General features: G+C 44.5%; 1 protein-coding gene across 5 annotated transcripts in view; it reads left to right on the plus strand.

Moving 5' to 3' along the window:
- The window catches only part of ENTPD7 (ectonucleoside triphosphate diphosphohydrolase 7), a 46602-nt gene that overhangs the window by 13324 nt on the left and 13815 nt on the right, over window positions 1-19463 (plus strand). For all 5 annotated transcript variants that reach the window (XM_058671604.1, XM_058671603.1, XM_058671605.1 and 2 more), the window contains 5 exons: window positions 624-829; window positions 1406-1556; window positions 8640-8743; window positions 14002-14058; window positions 18027-18160. In XM_058671604.1, the coding sequence (XP_058527587.1) occupies window positions 624-829; window positions 1406-1556; window positions 8640-8743; window positions 14002-14058; window positions 18027-18160 (652 nt within the window). The remainder of the gene's footprint in view (window positions 1-623; window positions 830-1405; window positions 1557-8639; window positions 8744-14001; window positions 14059-18026; window positions 18161-19463) is intronic.

The following is a 19463-nucleotide window of genomic DNA, read 5'->3' on the forward strand; positions in this document are numbered from 1 at the left end:
TTTCAAATAAAACAAATCTAAAAAAAAATAATAAAACTAGTTAGTAAATACACAGGCATTTGTTTTTGTAATTATTATTATCCTATAAGTACACATATTTTGTGAGTATTTCTGTATAAGATACTTTAAAATACAGCAATGAATATTATTCTTATGAAATGTATTTTTATTAATGGAATTCTAACAACATATGTACAAATAACAAAAACCAGAAACCCAATTAAAATATTGCTATTGAGACACATACATTAAATGATAATCATTTCACAATGTTCTTTATGTGTATTTATTCAGAGGATAAATAGAAATGATTAATATTGTCTGAATTATTTAATATGTATAATACTCTATAACCTATTATAACAACAACAAAACAATTATTCAAGTCTATAAACTCTTCAATGCGTGGTAGAAGATTTGCTTCCCCAGCCGGTTTCATTTTCTCGTTACTAATTTCACTGACTTGTAGGAAAGTGAACCAGATGTTGCCTCATATATGTCAGCATATTTGGTCAATATTGTCAACATTGCTGCAAACCTTTATTAGGGTTTATGGTCCCACTGAGTGAGGTTACTGATAGGCCTGGCTGTTGGCCACTGATTTCTCTTCCTGCCTGTCTTAGGTATTTGGCCCGAGTTGGAGAACTTGAAGCTACTGACACTGAAGATCCAAACCTGAGTTATGGACTTGTTGTGGACTGTGGCAGCAGTGGCTCTCGGATTTTTGTGTATTTCTGGCCGAGACATAATGGGAACCCCCATGACTTGCTGGACATCAAACAAATGAGAGACCGTAACAGCCAACCAGTGGTTAAAAAAATCAAGCCAGGTACTGTGGGAATATTTTGTTTTCAGTCTTACTTGTCTAGGTGTCAGAGGAGAAAAGAGAAGGGCAAGAGGCCGCCCTGGTTCCTAAGAGTCTGGGTCAGGGCAGAGAGATACTGCCGTCCGTCCTCTCAGAGAAGTAAGTGTTGAACATCTCATGCTCAATCTCAAGGGGGTGAGTTTTCTGAGTCTTTTTTTTTGTAAAGGTTTGTTTTTATTGGAAAGGCAGATATACAGAGAGGAGGAGAGACAGAGAGGAAGATCTTCCATCCGATGCTTCACTCCTCAAGCAGCCACAACGGCCGGTGCTGAGCCAATCTGAAGCCAGGAGCCAGGAGCTCCTCCGAGTCTCCCACGTGAGTGCAGGGTCCCAAGGCTTTGGGCCATCCTCAACTACTTTCCCAGGCCACAAGCAGGGAGCTGGATGGGAGCGGGGCCGCCAGGCATTAGAACCGGCAGCCATATGGGATTCCGGCGCGTTCAAGGCGAGGACTTTAACCACTACACTATCACGCCGGGCTCGAATTTTCTGAGTCTTACGTAATCTACTTTTTCAGAAAACTATTTTGTTGTACTTTAGGAATCTCTGCCATGGCTGACACCCCAGAACACGCCAGCGATTACCTGCGTCCTCTGCTGAGCTTTGCTGCTGCTCATGTGCCGGTGAAGAAGCACAAGGAGACCCCCCTTTACATCCTCTGCACAGCCGGCATGCGGCTGCTCCCGGAGAGGTGAGGCGCAGGGCTGAGCTGCTAGTTAACTCTCAGAATGACTACAGTGGCTGCAGCTGGGCCAGGCCAAAGGCAGAAACCTAGAACTGTGTCTGGTCACTCACAAGGGTGGCAGGGGTCCAAGGACTTGGACTGCCCTCTGCTGCTTCCCCAGGGATGTTAGCAGGGAGCTGGAGCAGAAGTGGAGCCTCCAGGACTCCAACACTCAGTGGGATGTCACTGTCACAAGGAGGCCACTTAATCCACCATGATACAACAGTGGTCCCCGGTGCTGTGTTTCTTAACTTATAAATTGTCTCTTGATAAATATATGTGTTCTTTCTTTCCTTAAAACAGTAACATCAAAACTCTCAACCATATATGTGGAACTCTGTGTTACTGAAGTCACACATGCTGGACAAGATAACATGTATCAGCTTTTCTTCCTGTGGACTTCTTTCCTTCTGTTTGAAACACAGTTACTGGTTTATGGTAGCCAAGTAGGTTATTTATACAGCCAATTGTCAACAAGAGAGATCCTCTAGTCATCTCCCCACACATCTTGGTCTTTTAAAATTTTTTCTGGGCCCGGCTTGGTAGCCTAGTGGCGAAAGTCCTTGCCTTGTATGTGCCAGGATCCCATATGGGCATTGGTTCTAATCCCGGCTGCCCTGCTTCCCACCCAGATCCCTGCTTGTGGGCTGGGAAAGCAGTTGAGCACGGCCCAAAGTGACCCTGCACCTGTGGAAGACCCAGAAGAAGCTCCTGGCTCCTGGCTCTTGGCTTCAGATTGGCGCAGCACCGGCTGTTGTGGCTGCTTGGGGAGTGAATGAGCAGACAGAAGATCTTCCTGTCTCTCCTTCTCTCTGTATATCTGAACTACAATAAAAGTAAAATAAATCTTAGAAATTGTTTTATTCTGTTTTTATTTTTTTATAGTTTAAAAATATATTTATTTTTGTTTAGAATGCAAAGCTAGAGAGAGAGAGAGAGAGGGAGAATTTTTCACCTGCTCATTCACTTCCCTTTCAGCTGCAGTGGTCAGAGCTGAGATGGTGGGAAGCCAGGAACCAGGATCTTCTGGGTCTCTCCCACACGGATACTGGGAACTAAGGACTTGGCCCTTCCTCCAGTGCCTTCCCAGGACATTAGTAGGGAGCTAGATTGAAAGTAGAGTTCCCAGGGCTCAAACCAGCACTCATATGGGATGGTAGCAATGAAGTTAGAGGGTTAGCCTACTACACCATGGCACTAGGCCCTGTTTTATTTGCTTTTAAAACCAAACTTTAATTATAGCTGCAACCTCATATCACTAAAGGAAAAATTGTTAAACAAAGCGAGACACCTTACAATCCTCCTGCCCTGTCAAAGTAATTTTATTTTCAGAATTGTAAATGTACTACACATACAATTTAGAATTTTTATTTCTGACATAAGTAATATTCAAATCATTCCAGCATCATAGGACCCTGGCAGGAGTCTAGATGACAAAAGAGGAATGTCAGGACAGACCATCTGACTGGGCTGGCATCTCACAAACCAAGGAATAGACAGAGGGTCCAGAGCACAAGCCTGCTGGGGGCCAGAGAGGCAGAGACGGCCTCCTCCTGGTCTGAGGAGGTGGGCTGGTGGTTTGGCAGCCTTTTTGTTGGTCAGGAGCAAAGGGGATAATTACCTCACCCCCTTGCTCTCCTCAGCACTGCCTCTGTTTGTCAAAGAAGGTTCTAGCCGAACAAAACCTGCCTTGTAGTTACATGTCTAAGATGTTAGCTGTTGGCATGAAAACTCTGGATATTAGTATTTATTATGAGGCATTTTAAAAAGATTTACTTATTTTTATTGGAAAGACAGATTACAGAGAGTAGGAAAGATAGAAACAGCTTCCATCTGCTAGCTCACTTTCCAGGTGGTGTGGCCAGACCTAAGCTGATCCGAAGGCAGAAGCCAGGAGCTTCTTCTCGGTCTCCCATGCAAGTCTCCCATGTGGATCTCATGTGCAGGGTCCTAAGGCTTTGGGCCGTCCTCGACTGCTTTCCCAGGCCACAAGCAAGGAGCTGGATGGAATCGGAGCAGCTGGGACATGAACCAGTGCCAATATGGAATCCTGGCACATGTAAGGCAGGGATTTAGCCACTAGGCTATCACGCTGGGCCCATATTAAGGATTTTTTAAAAAGAAATTTGCCTTTTGTTTATAGATCACCCCTGTGTGTAATGAATGCATCTGTTCTGAGCCTATGAAATCATTGCTGCCTCTGAGGCCAGGCTAGTTGTTGATTTAAGAATGATTATCGGGCCTGGCGGCGTGACCTAGCTGCTTAAGTCCCTGCCTTGAACGCCCCGGGATCCCATATGGGCGCCGGTTCTAATCCTGGCAGCTCCATTTCCCATCCAGCTCCCTGCTTGTGGCCTGGGAAAGCAGCCGAGGACGGCCCAAAGCCTTGGGACCCTGCACCCGTGTGGGAGACCTGGAAGAGTTTCTGACTCCCGGCTTCGGATTGGCGCGCACCGGCCCGTTGCGGCTCACTTGGGGAGTGAATCATGGATGGAAGATCTTCCTCTCTGTCTCTCCTCCTCTCTGTATATCTGACTGTAATAAAATAAATAAATCTTTAAAAAAAAAAAAAAGAATGATTAGCACTGTGAGAACCTGTGTTGTAGGTTTAATGCTTTACTGCTTGTTAGCATTTATGAGTAATATATTTTTTTAAAGATTTATTTATTTTTATTGCAAAGTTAGATATACAGAGAGGAGGAGAGACATAGAGAAAGATCTTCCATCTGCTCATTCACTCCCCAAGTGACCGCAACGGGCCGGTGCGTGCCGATCTGAAGCCGGGAGTCAGAAACTCTTCCAGGTCTCCCACGCGGGTGCAGGGTCCCAAGGCTTTGGGCCGTTCTCAGCTGCTTTCCCAGGCCACAAGCAGGGAGCTGGATGGGAAGTAGAGCTGCCGGGATTAGAACTGGTGACCATATGGGATCCTGGTGCGTTCAAGGCAGGGACTTTAGCCGCTAGGCCAGGCCACCGGGCCCTATGAGTAATATTTAAAATGAGTTTGAATCACCTGGAGTGTATTTTAAATCTGTTAGTGCTTGGTTTTATTTTATTTTATTTTTTGCCAAAGGCCTGGGCTAACAGATTTTTTTCTTTTTTTTTTTTTAAGATTTATTTATTTTTATTACAAAGTCAGATATACAGAGAGGAGGAGAGACAGAGAGGAAGATCTTCCGTCCGATAATCCACCCCCCAAGTGACCCGCAACGGCCGGTAAGGTGCTGATCTGAAGCCAGGAACCTGGAACCTCTTCCAGGTCTCCCACGCGGGTGCAGGGTCCCAAATCTTTGGGCCGTCCTCGACTGCCTTCCCAGGCCACAAGCAGGGAGCCAGATGGGAAGTGGAGCTTCCGGGACTAGAACCAGCGCCTATATGGGATCCCGGGGCGTTCAAGGCGAGGACTTTAGCCACTAGGCCACGCTGCCGGGCCCTCTTCTTTTTTTTTTAATAGTGAATATTTCCTTTAAATATAACAAACGCAGTGCAAAGCTATACTTAATTTAAAAACGAATTGCAGATGGAGGCAGTGTCGTTTTGCAGTGTGTTAAGCTGCCATCTGGGATGCCTGCTGCATGCCATGCTGGAGTGCCAGTTTGAGTTCTGGAGTTCTGATTCCTGTGTTTCAGGCTCCAAGCAGCAGGTGATGCCCTAAGTGCTGGGGCCCCTGCCACCATGTGGGAGGCCCCAGTGGAGTAAAGGCTGTGGGCTTCTGCCTGGCCCAGCCCTGTCAAGCGCAGGTTTTGGGGAGTGAACCGGTGGATGGAAAATCTGTTTGCATGTATATATCTCTTCCTCTCTTATGAATGTTCTACCTTTCAAATAAAGTTTTAAAAAATATTTATTTTATTTGAGAGTTAGAGCTACAGAGAGAGTTGAGAGAGGGAGAGAGAGGGCTTTTATCTACTGTTTCCCTCCCGAAATGGCCATAACAGCCAGGATAGGACCAGGCTGAAGCTAGGAGCTTCTACTGGCTCTCCCACATGGGTGCAGGGTATGAGGTATTTGGGCCATTCTTGGCTGCCTTCTCAGCCCATTAGCAGGGAGCTGGATCAGAAATGGAACAGCCAAAACTAAAAGCAGTACTCAAATGGGATGCCACAGTACCGCAGGTGATGGCTTAACCCTCTATGCCACCATGCTGGCACCTCATACATATATATATAAATCATTACAAAGCTTAAACAGTTAGCAATGCCTGGCCATTGAAAGTTAAGTTTTATAAAGAAATAATGTTATTTTACAAAAGGAAATTTCCATTACTATGTAACACAAGGAGTCTTTTTCATTTTTAGCATTAAGTGGAATCACTTATGTTTTGTAACCTATTAGAACTGAAAAAAATATATGTTTCTTCATGCCAGTACACATAGATATAAATCCATCTCACTTATTTTAATGTCTAAATGGGACATATATAAACAGTGTATCAATCACTGAGGCAATCCCAAAGTGGTTATTACCACTTTTTCATTGTTGTCAACAGTGCTGCAGTATTCCCCTTTGTGATCAGTCTGATCATTTCCATGGAGTACATTTCTAGAAGTGTGGTGGCCGAGCCAGTGGTTAAGCACATTAAAAAAAGGTGGAACACAGTCCTGCTTGCCCTTTGGAAGAGTTGTTACCAGGAGCTCACATCCTGAAGAGCCCATATGCTGGTGCACTTCTTCCATGTCACTGCTGAGGCCTGCAAGCCCTCCTTTTAGGGTAGCCCAGCAGCAGGGTCATCAGAGAGGGGAAAAGAGCCCCATTTGTTCCCCCATGGAATTTTTTTAAAAAAGATTTATTTATTTTAATTGCAAAGTCAAATATACAGAGAGCAAGATCCTCCATCCGTTGGTTAACTCCCAAAGTGGCCTCAACAGCCAGAGCTGCGCCAGTCCGAAGTCAGGAGCCCAGAACTTCTTTCAGATCTCCACATGCAGGTGCAGGGTCCCAAGACTTTGGGCCTTCCTTGACTGCTTTCCCAGGCCACAACAGGGAGCTGGATGGGAAGCAGGGTTGCTGGGATTAGAATCAGTGCCCACCTGGGATCCCGGCGCATGCAAGGCGAGGATTTAGCCCTTAGGCTAACATGCTGGGCCTCCCCTGGGGGAATTCTTAGTGTCAGAATTTAATTTGCATATCAGAGTCATTCTTGATGTTATATTGAGTGATTTTTACCTTACATATAGTTCTTCATGCTCAAGTGCTAAAACCCTTCATTTAAGTCGTCCTGACAGGACGTGAGCTGTAGAATACTTGTAGTAAGTAGTTTGAAGTGTCCAAGGCAGTTGATCTGATTTTTAGCTCACATTTTCACTTGATTTATATTAGTTCCACCTTTATTCCTTTGCTTTTTTCTTTGAAAATATGGTAGCTTTTTGAAAACTTTTCAAGAAAAATAACCCTGTAGATATTAAATTTCAACTTTACCTCTGTACTGGAAATACTGTCATAACCATTGAACTTTGATTCTGATTTGGATTTTCAAGCAATAAGATTTATTTTATTGTATTATTGTTTTAAAGTTCTATTTGATTTGGAAGTCAGAGAGAGAGAGGGAGAGATAGAAATATCTTCCATCTGCTGTCTCACTCCCTAAATGGCCTCAATATCCAGTGCTGGGGTGGTCCAAAGCTGGGAGCCATGAGTTTCTTCCAGGTCTCCCATGTGGGTACAAGGTCCCAAGGACTTGGACCATCTTACAACTGCTTTCTCAGGTACCCTAGCAAGGAGCTGGCTCAGAAGCAGAGCAGCTGTGACTAGAACCTGAGCCTGTAAGGGATGCTGTCACAGCAGGTAAAGGATTAGCTTGCTATGCCACCACACGGGCCCTTAAATAATAAGAAAACCAACCTTTGAAATAGGGAAAAGGGGTCCCAGTGGCCTGGCCTAGTGGCTAAAGTCCTCACCTTGAATGCCCCGGGATCCCATATGGGCGCCGGTTCTAATCCCGGAAGCTCCACTTCCCATCCAGCTCCCTGCTTGTGGCCTGGGAAAGCAGTCAAGGACAGCCCAATGCTTTTGGACCCTGCACCGTGTGGGAGACCCGAATGAGGTTCCAGGTTCCCGGCTTCAGATCGGTGCAGCACCAGCCGTTGCGGCTCACTTAGGGAGTGAAACATCGGATGGAAGATCTTCCTCTCTGTCTCTCCTCCTCTCTGTATATCTGACTTTGTAATAAAATAAATAAATCTTTTTTAAAAAAAAAGAAATAGGGGAAAGGATATTGAAAAGTTCATTTTTAGTTCACATGAAAGATTATGTACAACTTTGTGGAACTAATAGTACTGCTTGGGTAGGGATGTGAAGTATTGTTTCTGTTTTATGCTCAGATCCCAGGATGAGATTTTGTTCCTTATTTTAACATCTTTTTTTCACAGCACTTAGGAGTAATGTAATTAAATCATCTTTATGGATTGTGAAAACTATGCTGCAATTTCCTGTGGTTTATTCATACTCAGCAGTGAAAGACCAACAAGCACTGGTCTCATTGTTTAGCACTATTTGTATTATAACACTTTTTGAAAAGATTTATTATGTTTATTTGAAAGGCAGAGTTAGAGAGGGAGAGAGATATCTTGCATCTGCTGGTTCCTTTTCCAGATTGCTGCAGTGGCCAACACTGTGCCAGGCCAAAGCTAGAAGTTTCTTCCAGGTCTCCCACATGGGTGCAGGGGCTTACGCACTTGGGCCATCCTCTGCTGCTTTCCCAGGCACATTAGCAGAGGGCTGGATTGCAAGTAGTCAGGACTTGAACTGGTGCCTGTTTGAAATGCTGGCATTGCAGGCAGAGGCTCGACTCATTACTCCTCAGTGCCAGTCCTGAATGATGTTATGTTAAGAGGAAAGTTGCCACGACTACCACTCTGCCTTTTATATGGGAGGCTGTGCTTTGGCGGGTATTTAAACCCTTGAAATCAAAAGAGATATTAGAAAGAAGCAGGGCTCAACAAGTAGATGAGATAGATGAACAATGATGTCATTACAAGGCTAAGTGAAATGACTAATTGAGGCAGTTTGTGAGAAGAGCTTATAAATAATCTTTGTACTGTCTGTTCTTTCTTGCAGGAAGCAGTTGGCTATCTTGGGTGACCTGGTGAAAGATTTACCACTGGAGTTTGACTTCCTCTTTTCTCAGTCTCAGGCAGAAGTGATCTCTGGGAAGCAGGAAGGTACGGGGCCTAGAGGGAGGGGCTCAGCTGACCACTCATCAGCTACCTGCATTGTCATTTGTCATCATCCATCATCATCTAATGAGTGATCTTTATCTTTGTGCCAACAACTTTATTGGTTCTGCTATATAGTTCTTTTGTTTATTCTACTTAAGTGATTGAGAATGCTGTTTTTTAAAAATCATACATTTGTATCTATTTTAACTGAATGCAAAGAAATATATTTATAAGACTGTGTTAATGTTTAATGGCTCTTTGGTTAGCTAACTATACTTTTGAAAACATGTAGTAAATTCAAGTGAAGGGAAGCTTTAATTTGAGGGAGTGATCAAGGTGAATTTTGTTATGTGCCATCTCTTTACTGTAATCATTGTGCAGGATTGATGCTTCCCTAAAAGTTTACACTGTTGGGTTTGGGGTAGAATTGGTTCTCATGCAGCCCAGATGTGACCTGTGGCATGGTGGTTAAGATGTGCTTGGTATAGGCAGCAAGGTTTGGGCTGGGTAGCCCGGGCCCTTCAGTCAGCCACTGGATTGGAGTCGGGTGAGTCGGTTTGTCTCTAGACATGGCTTGGGTCTGGATGGAGACCTAGGCCCACTGGCCCACCATGTGCTCAGAACCAGTGGGTCGATTTACCCCAGGGGCAGGACTTGGGTCTGAAGGGAGGACTGAGCTAATGGCCTGCTGGCTGCCATTAGCTCCACCTGTCCAGATGCGTGTGGGGTGGCTTGGGAAGGGGGTGAACTGGGCAGAGCCAGCCCAACCTTAGTTCACTGGCAAGTGCAAGAACCAGGCTGGAATGAGGGACATGTCTGGCGAGGCTATTACACCTGCTGGTTTGCATGAGTTGTGCATGGATGAGAGTGGACTGGGCATGGCCAAGCTGTAGCACTCACCAGCAAGAGTTGGGACTGGACACGGGCCAGGACAGGCCTAGCTGCAGCATCCAGTGGCAAAGGTCAAGGCAGGGGATGGGCTGTGCAGAGCAGGGTCAGATCAACCACTGGCATGCACAAGATCTTAGGTTTGGAATAGGCCTGGTTGGGAAGTTTAGGGGATGCCCCGGTAAGTTTGTGATTCCCACTGGTGAGCGTGAGAGCCAGAATGGGGTGGTGGGCTGGGCTGGACATCAGTACGGTGTACCTTGGCATAGGCTTGGACAGGCTCTGGGGCATGCTAGACTGGGCTAGATTCCAGCATTCACTGGTGCTTGTGAGACCCAGAGTGGATGTAGGACAGGTTGGGCTACGTTTCAGCTCCCACTGGGTCACATGAGAGCTGTCTCAGGGCATGGACTAGGTGTGGCTGGACTATAACACACAACAGTAAGATCCAGATTGGGTGTGGATCAGTTGGGAAAGGCTACTGTTCCTGCCAGGGTAGGAGGTGGATTAAGCCCAGACCAAGGATTCACCAGTGTACACAAATCTGCTACTGAGAGGAGGCCCAATAGAGTGACTTGGGGAGCTCCTTTGTCAGGGCACAGTCCCTTCAGATGAGTGCAAGAACCAAAGCAAGGAGCAGCCTAGAGCAGACAAAGTTACAGTACCTGCCAGCATATGTGTGGCTCAGGTATGGGGGCAGGCCAGACTGGACCAGTTCATGACACTTACTGGCAGATCTGAGAACCAGAATGGGGTGCAGGACAGGCTGGGTCAGGTCATATCACCAACCAGTTCACATTAGGGCTAGGACTGGAGTTGACTGCTGGTTGGGCAGCAGCCCCAGCCAGTGCGAGCTGGAATAGGGACAGACTGGGCCAGGCCATGCAACGGTACCCACCAACTAATGCTGAGGTGCGACAGGCCATGCCATACTGGGCCATAGCACTCACCAGCACGTGCGAGACTGGGACGGGGGTTGAGCTTGGTAGGCAAGTGGTGGGAACTCCAATGCTGACCACCACTCATGCTGGCAACCAGGTTGGGCAGGGCTGTAACACTCCTTGGCATACCTGTGAACTAGGGTAGGAGGAGAGCCAGGCTCGGGTGGCTGATTAAATCCACTGGTACAGGCATGAGCCAGAATAAGGGCAGGTGGGTTGGGCTTTACTGCAGCATCAGCTGGCAAGTGCTGGGACTGGGGGCAAGTCATTTCAAGGTAGACCGCAAAACTACCTGGAGAGTGTAAGATCTGGGGTGGGGAATGGGTCCAGTGGGGAAATTGTGGGCTCCTCTCTGATGGGCTGCACCTCCCACTGGTGAGCATGGAACTAGGACTGGGGGCAGACCTGGCTGGACAGGCAGTGACACCAGCTGGCATGAGTATGTGCTGGAGGGGAGATGGTTGGGTTGAGTTAGACTTCAGTGCCAAGTCATGTATACAGAATTTCAATGGGATATGGGGCAGACCAAACCAATCGAATGCGCATGCTGGCAGGCACAGGAACCAGAGCTGGGGTACCAGTCCAGTGAGGTTAAATTGGGGTTTATTGCTCTGACTAGGCTACAGCTCCCCCTGTGGTATGTGACGGCCAAGCGTGTGTTGGGCAGGGCTGGTCTGGGCCGCAGCACCCATTGGTTTGCTGAGGATGGAGGGAGGGCAGAACAAACCGATCAATTACCCCAGTAAAGCTTGACAGCAAATTTCTGTGCTGATGAAGACTTGGAGGTGGACAGCCAATCGACCTTGGAAAGATTTGGCAATGTCAGCAGTATCTAGGAACTATCGAAAATACAAGAACAGAGCTCTCAGAAAATGCTCCACAGTGGGGAACTTGGGATGTTCCTCAATCTCCAGGGTAATGTGGCAGTTAGGAAGATGGGTGTGGTTTCTCCTCTTATATCCTCCTCTTCCCCGTATATGGGAAGAAGAAAAAGAAAATGTGTAAACAGGGGTCTCACTATCCTTGACCCTTCCCACACTGATCAACTATGTAAACATCAATAATTAAAAAAAAAAAAGATGTGCCTGGGATGCCATGGGATGGAGTGCCTCAGTTGGAGTTCCTGCTCAGCTCGTGATTCCAGCTTCCTGCTAGTGCTCACCCTGGCAGCAGCAGGTGATGGTTCAAGGACTTGGGAACTTGCCGCTCCAGTGAGAGATCTGGATTAAAGTCAGGGTAGCTACCTTGGGCCTGAGCCATCCCTGGTTATTGCAGGCATTTGGCAAGTAAATCAGGAGATGGAAGATCTTTAGCTGTATTTCTTTCTCAGTTTTTTAGGTTAAATTTTTTTTTTTTTTTTTTTTTTTTTACGATTTACTTGTGTGGCTTGAAAGAATTACAGAGAACAAGAGACACAGCATCCATGGTTGCTTTTCTAAGGCTATTAGCAGGGAGCTGGATCAGAAGTGGTGCAGCCAGGACTAGAACCAGTACCCGTGTGGAATGCTTGTGCCACAGGTGATTAGCCTGATAGACCACCATGCCAGTTTTTGAGATAATTTTTTTACAAAGAGCAGGTCTTACATTGTTCCAGGTGAGATCTACAAAAGGGAAGTTATTGGACTTTACCTTGCATTTTGCATTACTGATATTTCCATTTTCTCCTTAATATTGTTTCTTTGATGAGAATCTGTGTTCTTTGAAATTCACTTAAGATTGCATGTATTCTTGGTTAGATACCTATTTTAAGATTTTTGATAATTCTGTTGTGTATATCACTTCAGGGTTTTGACAGTCTTGTGAGTTGAAAATTTCCTGATTTTTCATATGCCAGATAATTTTACATTGTAACCTGGAAATTTTGAATATTCCTCTATAAAACCATAATCCCTATTTTAGGCATAAAAAGAGAACACTTTTTTTTTAAGGCAGTTAACCTGGTTAGGGTCATGTCTCAAGTTCTGTTGTACCTTCTGTGGGCTGTGTGATTGTTTCTGTCTGTTTTCTGATGACTGGACATCGCTGTTTGGACTTTTCCAGCCTTGCCAGTCAGTAGACTGGAACCTGGCAGTGGGCCTGCCCTTAGTTCTGTTCTCAGAGTCTTTGGTGTATTGTTAGGATCAGACCAAAGTATGCTTGGCCTGGAGGTCTGTGTAGCTATCCATGACTTCACTGCCTGCTCTATAATCTGTGCCACTCCTTGTGCTTCCTTGGAGTTCAATTTCACGGTCTTTTAGTCAGAAAACGAGGTTTTTAATTTGTGCACTTTGCCACTCGCTTCTTGTGATTGCATCTGTACCTACCACCTGGTGGCAGGAAGACAGATGGAGAAAAATTAGCAGTATGAATGCACTCCTCAGCCCTGAGTTACAGACCTTCTGGTCAGGGGGAAAATGTGCATCCTTTAGAATTTCTAGTACAGGGCCCACCACGATAGCATAGTGGTTAAAGTCCTCGCCTTGCACGTGCCGGGATCCCATTTGTGCGCTGGTTCTAATCCTGGCGGCCCCGCTTCCCATCCAGCTCCCTGCTGTGGCCTGGGAAAGCGGTCAAGGACGGCCCAAAGCCTTGGGACCCTGCACCCGCATGGGAGACCCGGAGGAGCTCCTGGCTCTTGGCTTCGGGTTGGCTCAGCTCCAGCTGTTGCTACCGCTTGGGGAGTGGACCATTGGACGGAAGATCTTCCTCTCTATCTGTCCTCCTCTTTGTGTATCCACCTTTCCGATCAAAATAAATAAATCTTTAAAAAAAAAAGAAAGAATTTCTAGTGCTTGCCAGACTCCTCTAGTACATGATGGCTTAGGGTAGGAAAGAGAAAAGATTTCAGAAAGAAAGGGGGAAAATATGCAGACCAGTTTTTCTCTCTCTGATCCTTTGGAGTCGCCCTCTCTGCTGTTAGGTCCAGGAGCAAGATCTTGTAGTACTTTCTGTCCACGTCTGGTGCTTGCCTTTGTGTTTCAAGCTGCACCTGAGTCCAGGCCAAATGATATCTGAGGAGGTAAAAAAATGGGATAGATACTCAGGAGCGGTTTGGTGGTACTTCAGCTTGGTTTCTGTCCCACATCGCTTACTTTGGGAGCTTTCAGAAAGCTGCTCTGTGCGTCTGTCTGGAGTTGATATTTGTGTTTGGCGTCCAGACAGCCTGGGGGTGCTTATTTCCTCCATCTTGCCCAGAATGACAATTCCAAGATTTACATTTTTTTTTTAACATTTGTTTTTGCAATTAATTCCTAGTCACTGTAGGAATTTGGGATAGTGCAAATAATTATAAAGGGGAGGAAAATCACAAGATAAATGGTTTTAAATCTATATACTGAGATTATGTAATAAAATTATGTAACTACAGGAAAAAGGCAGAGTAGCTATAGTGAGAGGTGTATAGCTGGTGTAACAGCATAGAATTAACTGAGACCTTTTATATTTTCTACTTAGGGGTTTATGCGTGGATTGGAATAAATTTTGTTTTGGGAAGATTTGACCATGAGGATGGTGAGTAATAATGTCTTCATGTATCAGTTCCTTAAGTGCTAAAAGTTTAGTTTTAATCTATCAGTGTATGTGTGCTCATTTTTAATTGTTTTTCCTTTTTGCTTTTTTTTTTTTAAGATTTTATTTTTATTACAAAGTCAGATATACAGAGAGGAGGAGAGACAGAGAGGAAGATCTTCCATCTGATGATTCACTCCCCAAGTGAGCCGCAACAGGCTGGTGCTGCACCGATCTGAAGCCGGGAACCAGGAACCTCTTCCGGGTCTCCCACACGTGGGTGCAGTGTCCCAATGCATTGGGCTGTCCTTGACTGCTTTCCCAGGCCACAAGCAGGGAGCTGGATGGGAAGTGGAGCTGCCGGGATTAGAACTGGCGCCCATATGGGATCCCGGGGCTTTCAAGGTGAGGACTTTAGCTGCTAGGCCATGCCGCCAGGCCGGGCCCTCCTTTTTGCTTTTTTTTAAAAAACTTAAGATGCTTCATTTCCAGTCATGACTTGCTTTCCTTTATTTGTTTTTATTTTTTTAAGTCTGTTTTAAACATATAGGCCAGTGTTGTGGTATAGTGGGTTAAGGCATGACCTATAGCATCAACATCTCATAGGTGCTAGTTTGAGTTCATAGCTGCTTCACTTCTGATCCAGCTCCTTGCTAATGTGCCTGAGAAAGTGTCAGAGGATGGTGCAGGTTCTTGGTCCCTGCAACCACACGGGAGATCTAGAACAAGTTTCTGCTTCCTGGCTTTGGCCTGGCTCAGTCCCAGCCACTTTGACCATTTGGGGAGTGAACCAGCAGATGAAAGACTTTGTTCGTTGTCTCTCTCTCTCTCTCTCTCTCTCTGTAACTCTGCCTTTCAAATAAATAAAAATTTAAAAAAGAATTATTTATCTAAAAAAATTTATTTATCTGAAGGCAGAGGAAGAGGAAGATGTATTTTTATCTACTGATTTACTCCCCAAATGACTGCAGCAGCCAGAACTGAGCTAAGCTGAAACCAGGACCCTGAAACTGTGTCTGGGTCTCCCTTGTGGGTGGAAGGGGCCCAAGAACTTGGACTGTCTTTGACTGCCTTCCCAGGCGCATTAGCAGGTTGTTGGATTAGAAGTGGAGCAACCAAATTTGAATTAGCACTCATAAGGGGTGTCAGTGTCACAGGCAGCAACGTAATCCAGTGTGCCATTAAACCAGCTTCTGTTTTCAACTTTTTAATATGAAAAGTTTAAAATATCCTAAGTGGAATAAACAATAAAATGAACCTCTATAAATCCATAACTGAGACTCAACAGTTTTGTTTAACATTTAGTCATTTTTGGGATCCTAACATTTAGTCATTTTTGGGATCCCCGTCACTCTTTCCATATAATTCAGGTTCCCTTCCCTCATTGGATTTTTTTTTTTTTAAGATTTATTTTATTTTTGTTACAAAGTCAGATATACTGAGAGGTGGAGAGACAGAGAGGAAGTGGAGCTGCCGGGATTAGAACCAGCAGCCATATGGGATCAAGGCGAGGACCTCAGCCACTAGGCCACGCTGCCGAGCCCCCCTCATTGGATTTTAAGGGCAGAGTTACAGAGAGCAGGAGAGAGATCTTCCATCTTCTGATTCACTCCCTACATGATTGCCATGACTGGAGCTGGGTTGGTCTGAAGCCAGGAGCTTTTTCCCAGTCCCCCACATGGATGCAGCGGTTTAAAAACTTGGGACATCTCTTCTGCTTTCCCAGGCCATTAGCAGGGAACTGGATTGGAAGTACAGCAGTTTGGACTTGAGCTAGCACCCATTGGGATGTCAGCACCACATGCAGAGGCTTAAGATGTTATGCTATGCTACTGTCCACAGATTTTTTTCGTAAAGATTTATGTATGTATGTGTATATTTAAAAGGCAGTGTTACAGAAAAAGTAGAGAGAGAGAGAGAGAGAGAGAGAGAGAGAGAGAGAGAGAGAGGAAATCTTTACTCCTTAAGCAGCTGCAACAGCCATAGCTGGGCCAATCTGAAGCCAGGAGCAAGGTACTTCTTCCAGATCTCCCACATGGTTGCAGGAGCCCAGTCATTTGGGCCATCCTCTCTCATACCACATTAGCAGGGAGCTGGATCAGGAGTGCAGCAGCTGGTACTTGAACTGGTGCCCATATGGGATGCTGGTGTCACATGTGGTGAGTTTATAAGTTAGGTTACAGCGGTGGGCTCCTATTCAATTTTTTAAAGCAAAAGACATGCCATGTTATCTTCATGTATGTTTTTTGTATCACGAACAGATAACGAGTTTCAAAGCAAAAGAAGGAAACATTTCTGCTTTGTCATTTTGTGAACTTCACAGAACTAGGATTCCTAATACTATGCAATTCCCATCTAATATCTAGGTAGAGGTTTTCCTGATTTTCTCAAGAATACTTGTTATACTTGGCTTGTCAGAACAAACTGCACAGGAGTCACGCATCACATTTGATTTATAGCCTTTGATCTTACGCCCCTCCTTTTGACTTTTTTCACACTGTTCATTAAAAACCAGCAGACAGGGACCAGTGCTGTAGTAGAGGTGGTTAAGTCACCATTTATAGTGTCAGCATCTCACATGAATGCTGAGTAAGTCCCAGTTGTTCCACTTGTGATCCAGCTCCCTGATAACCCAAGTCATTGTACTGCTGCCACCCAAGTGGAAGGCCCAGATAAATTTACTGGCTTCGTTTTGGGAAGTGAGCCAGTGCATGGAGGATCTTTCTATGTCTGTAACTCTACCTTTCAAGTAAAATAAATAAATCTTTGAACAAAACAAAAAGTAAAGACCAGAAAACAAAGAGATAAACCAAGCCAAACTGGATCACGTTCAGAGTGAATTTTCCACGTTCTGAGTTTGTCGATTGCATCTTTGTGAGATATTTTCAGTTGCTTCTCATCACTTCACCTGTCCTGTGCACTGATGGTCAGAGAAGCTTGGTTCAGCTTGATCTGCAAGGGAAAGATCATAGGTGGCGCTGTGTTTCCTTCAACCTCACAGCAGGAGCGTGTGTAGCCGGGTGCGTCACTTTGGGCGTGTTTAGACCAGGTATTCAGGGCTCAGGTATTGTTACCCTGACATAATCTGTTACATCACTTCTTCATCTGCTTCTTAAAGCTGTGTAGCCGTTCATGGTTTTTGCTCGCATAAGTTTTTTTGCATTAGAGATTGCGAGTGGTGCATTTTCTAATTCTGTCATTTTTTTTGCAGTTAATATGTATGCTATTTTTTATAAATTTAATTTTTTGTAATGATTACATGGTGGATCAGGGTGGGAAGGATCGAAATTTAGGGAAAATTGGGTGTACTCGTTTGTAAATTTGCTCTTTCTTCTTGTTTCTAGGGGAAGGGGAGAGACAAAGGTGGAAACCACTCATGATTTTCATTTTTTATATAATGAATTGTTTTCATTAATTCTTTGGTTATCCTACAATAGTTTTTATGAGAATGAAAGAATAAATCCACAGTTCTTTTCTTTTTTATCTTGAATTTTTGAAAGAGCTGGATCTTATTGGTTTTGAAAAGTAACCAATAAAAATCTTTTGTTTGTTTTTATATTACTATGAACTCATGCATTTCAATATGCTTGATGCATTAGGGTCTATCACATTATTCTAGGAGTATCTTTAGGCTGACTCCTGTACCCTTTAAATATGACCCCACTACCCTTTCATGTTTTCCTTGCTGTCTTCATACCAAGAGATTTATGTTCATCTTGTATACTTTCTTCCTTTATTTTGTTATTTTTAAAAAGGACTTTGATGTCTTTTAGTGGAAAATGAGATTCGGCAACTATAGATGGTAGGGTGCTGATTGTTTTGGGGTTATCATTGTTTCTAAGCTTTTCAGTGAAAAGAGTGAGGAAATATATGCTTTCCATTTTTAAAGGGATTGCTTCCCACCCCACCCCACTTTTTATTTAATTTTTGTTTCTAGTTTCTAAAACCTTCTTTTGTCTTGTTGATTTCAGAATCAGATGCGGAGACTTCCCAAGAGCTGGCAACAGGCCGCAGAAGGACAGTGGGGATACTAGATATGGGAGGAGCCTCTCTCCAAATTGCTTATGAAGTTCCTACCTCAACCTCTGTCCTTGATCCAAAGCAGGTATTTATATTTTGTGGAAATTCAAGTTGCTTGGAAAGGCAGTATTCCAAGAGAAAAGAACACCATCTTTGAACCAGCCTGCCTGAGTTCAAATGTTTGTTCAGACTTTCTAGCTTGTGTTTTCTTCAGTGGGTTACCTTTCTGAGCCACTGTTTCCCCATGTACGAAAAAGGAAAAATAATAGTATCTACCTCATAAAGTTGTGCAGATGAAACTATTGCATGAGTAAAGCAGGCTGCCTAACAGATGACAATGTTTGGTACATTTTAGTATTTCTATTTAATGTTGGTTATCACCTAAGGTTACCTGTGGATTAATCTTGATGATACATACAGATCCTGGAGCATGGTATTTGATGCATGCCTTTTAATTTAGTGAATGTTATTTCCTTTCCCCTTACTGAGGGTTCCACTCCTCTGCTTCTGATATTCCTTACCCTATTAGAATGTGAATAATGTATCTTGAAAGAGACATTTCATCACAGAGACAGAGAAAAATGCAGACAATTTTGAACACCTAGTGTGTGAGGAATAAGACATGCTAGTTGCACTGTTCCCCCAGAGCTCATAATCAGTCCATGGAGTCGGTCAGTGAGAACAGGCAGAACCTGATGGGGTTGTAATCTCTCATCTTTGGTACTACTGACTTGGGGGCTGGATGACTGTCCCATGTATCATATGGTGTTTAGCAGCATCCCTGGCCTCTACCAGATGCCAGCAACAATTTACCACTCCTCTAGTTTGGATAATCGAAAGTGTTACCAAAGAATGCTACATGTCCGTTTTGGAATTAGAATGGAAATCACCTCTGGTGACCTTTCTGGTTTAAACAGGGCTGTGACATTGGGATTGGTTCCTGGCAGGGTTGACCGCATTTGGAAGTGGAAATGAGAACCATGGAAGGTAGCATATTTACCTGGGCCTTGAATGATGGTAGCCGTTTGCATAATAGAGGTTGAGAAAAGACCATCTGCACAGAGTGGGACAGGATGTATGGAGGCACAGAAAAAACAGTAAGAGCTCAGAAGATTGTAAGAATGTTGAATAGCTTGTTGCAGTAAAGACTGGGAAGGTAATGTGGAGTTAGACCACAAGGAACCTGGAATGCCATGCTAGGAGACTGACTTCTGTAGGTCATGGGAAACCAGTGAAAGTGTTTGATAGGGAAATCGCATGGGCTTCACTTTCATTATCTGTAAATAATTAAACTCTGAAGGTTCTTTCCAGCTCTGAAGTTATGTTAACTACATAACTATGATTTGGTGTATTTTTTAGGGAAATGGTGGTGGTGTCAATAGGAGAAA

Source organism: Ochotona princeps, chromosome 13 (assembly GCF_030435755.1).
Source record: "Ochotona princeps isolate mOchPri1 chromosome 13, mOchPri1.hap1, whole genome shotgun sequence".
Lineage (NCBI taxonomy): Eukaryota > Metazoa > Chordata > Mammalia > Lagomorpha > Ochotonidae > Ochotona > Ochotona princeps.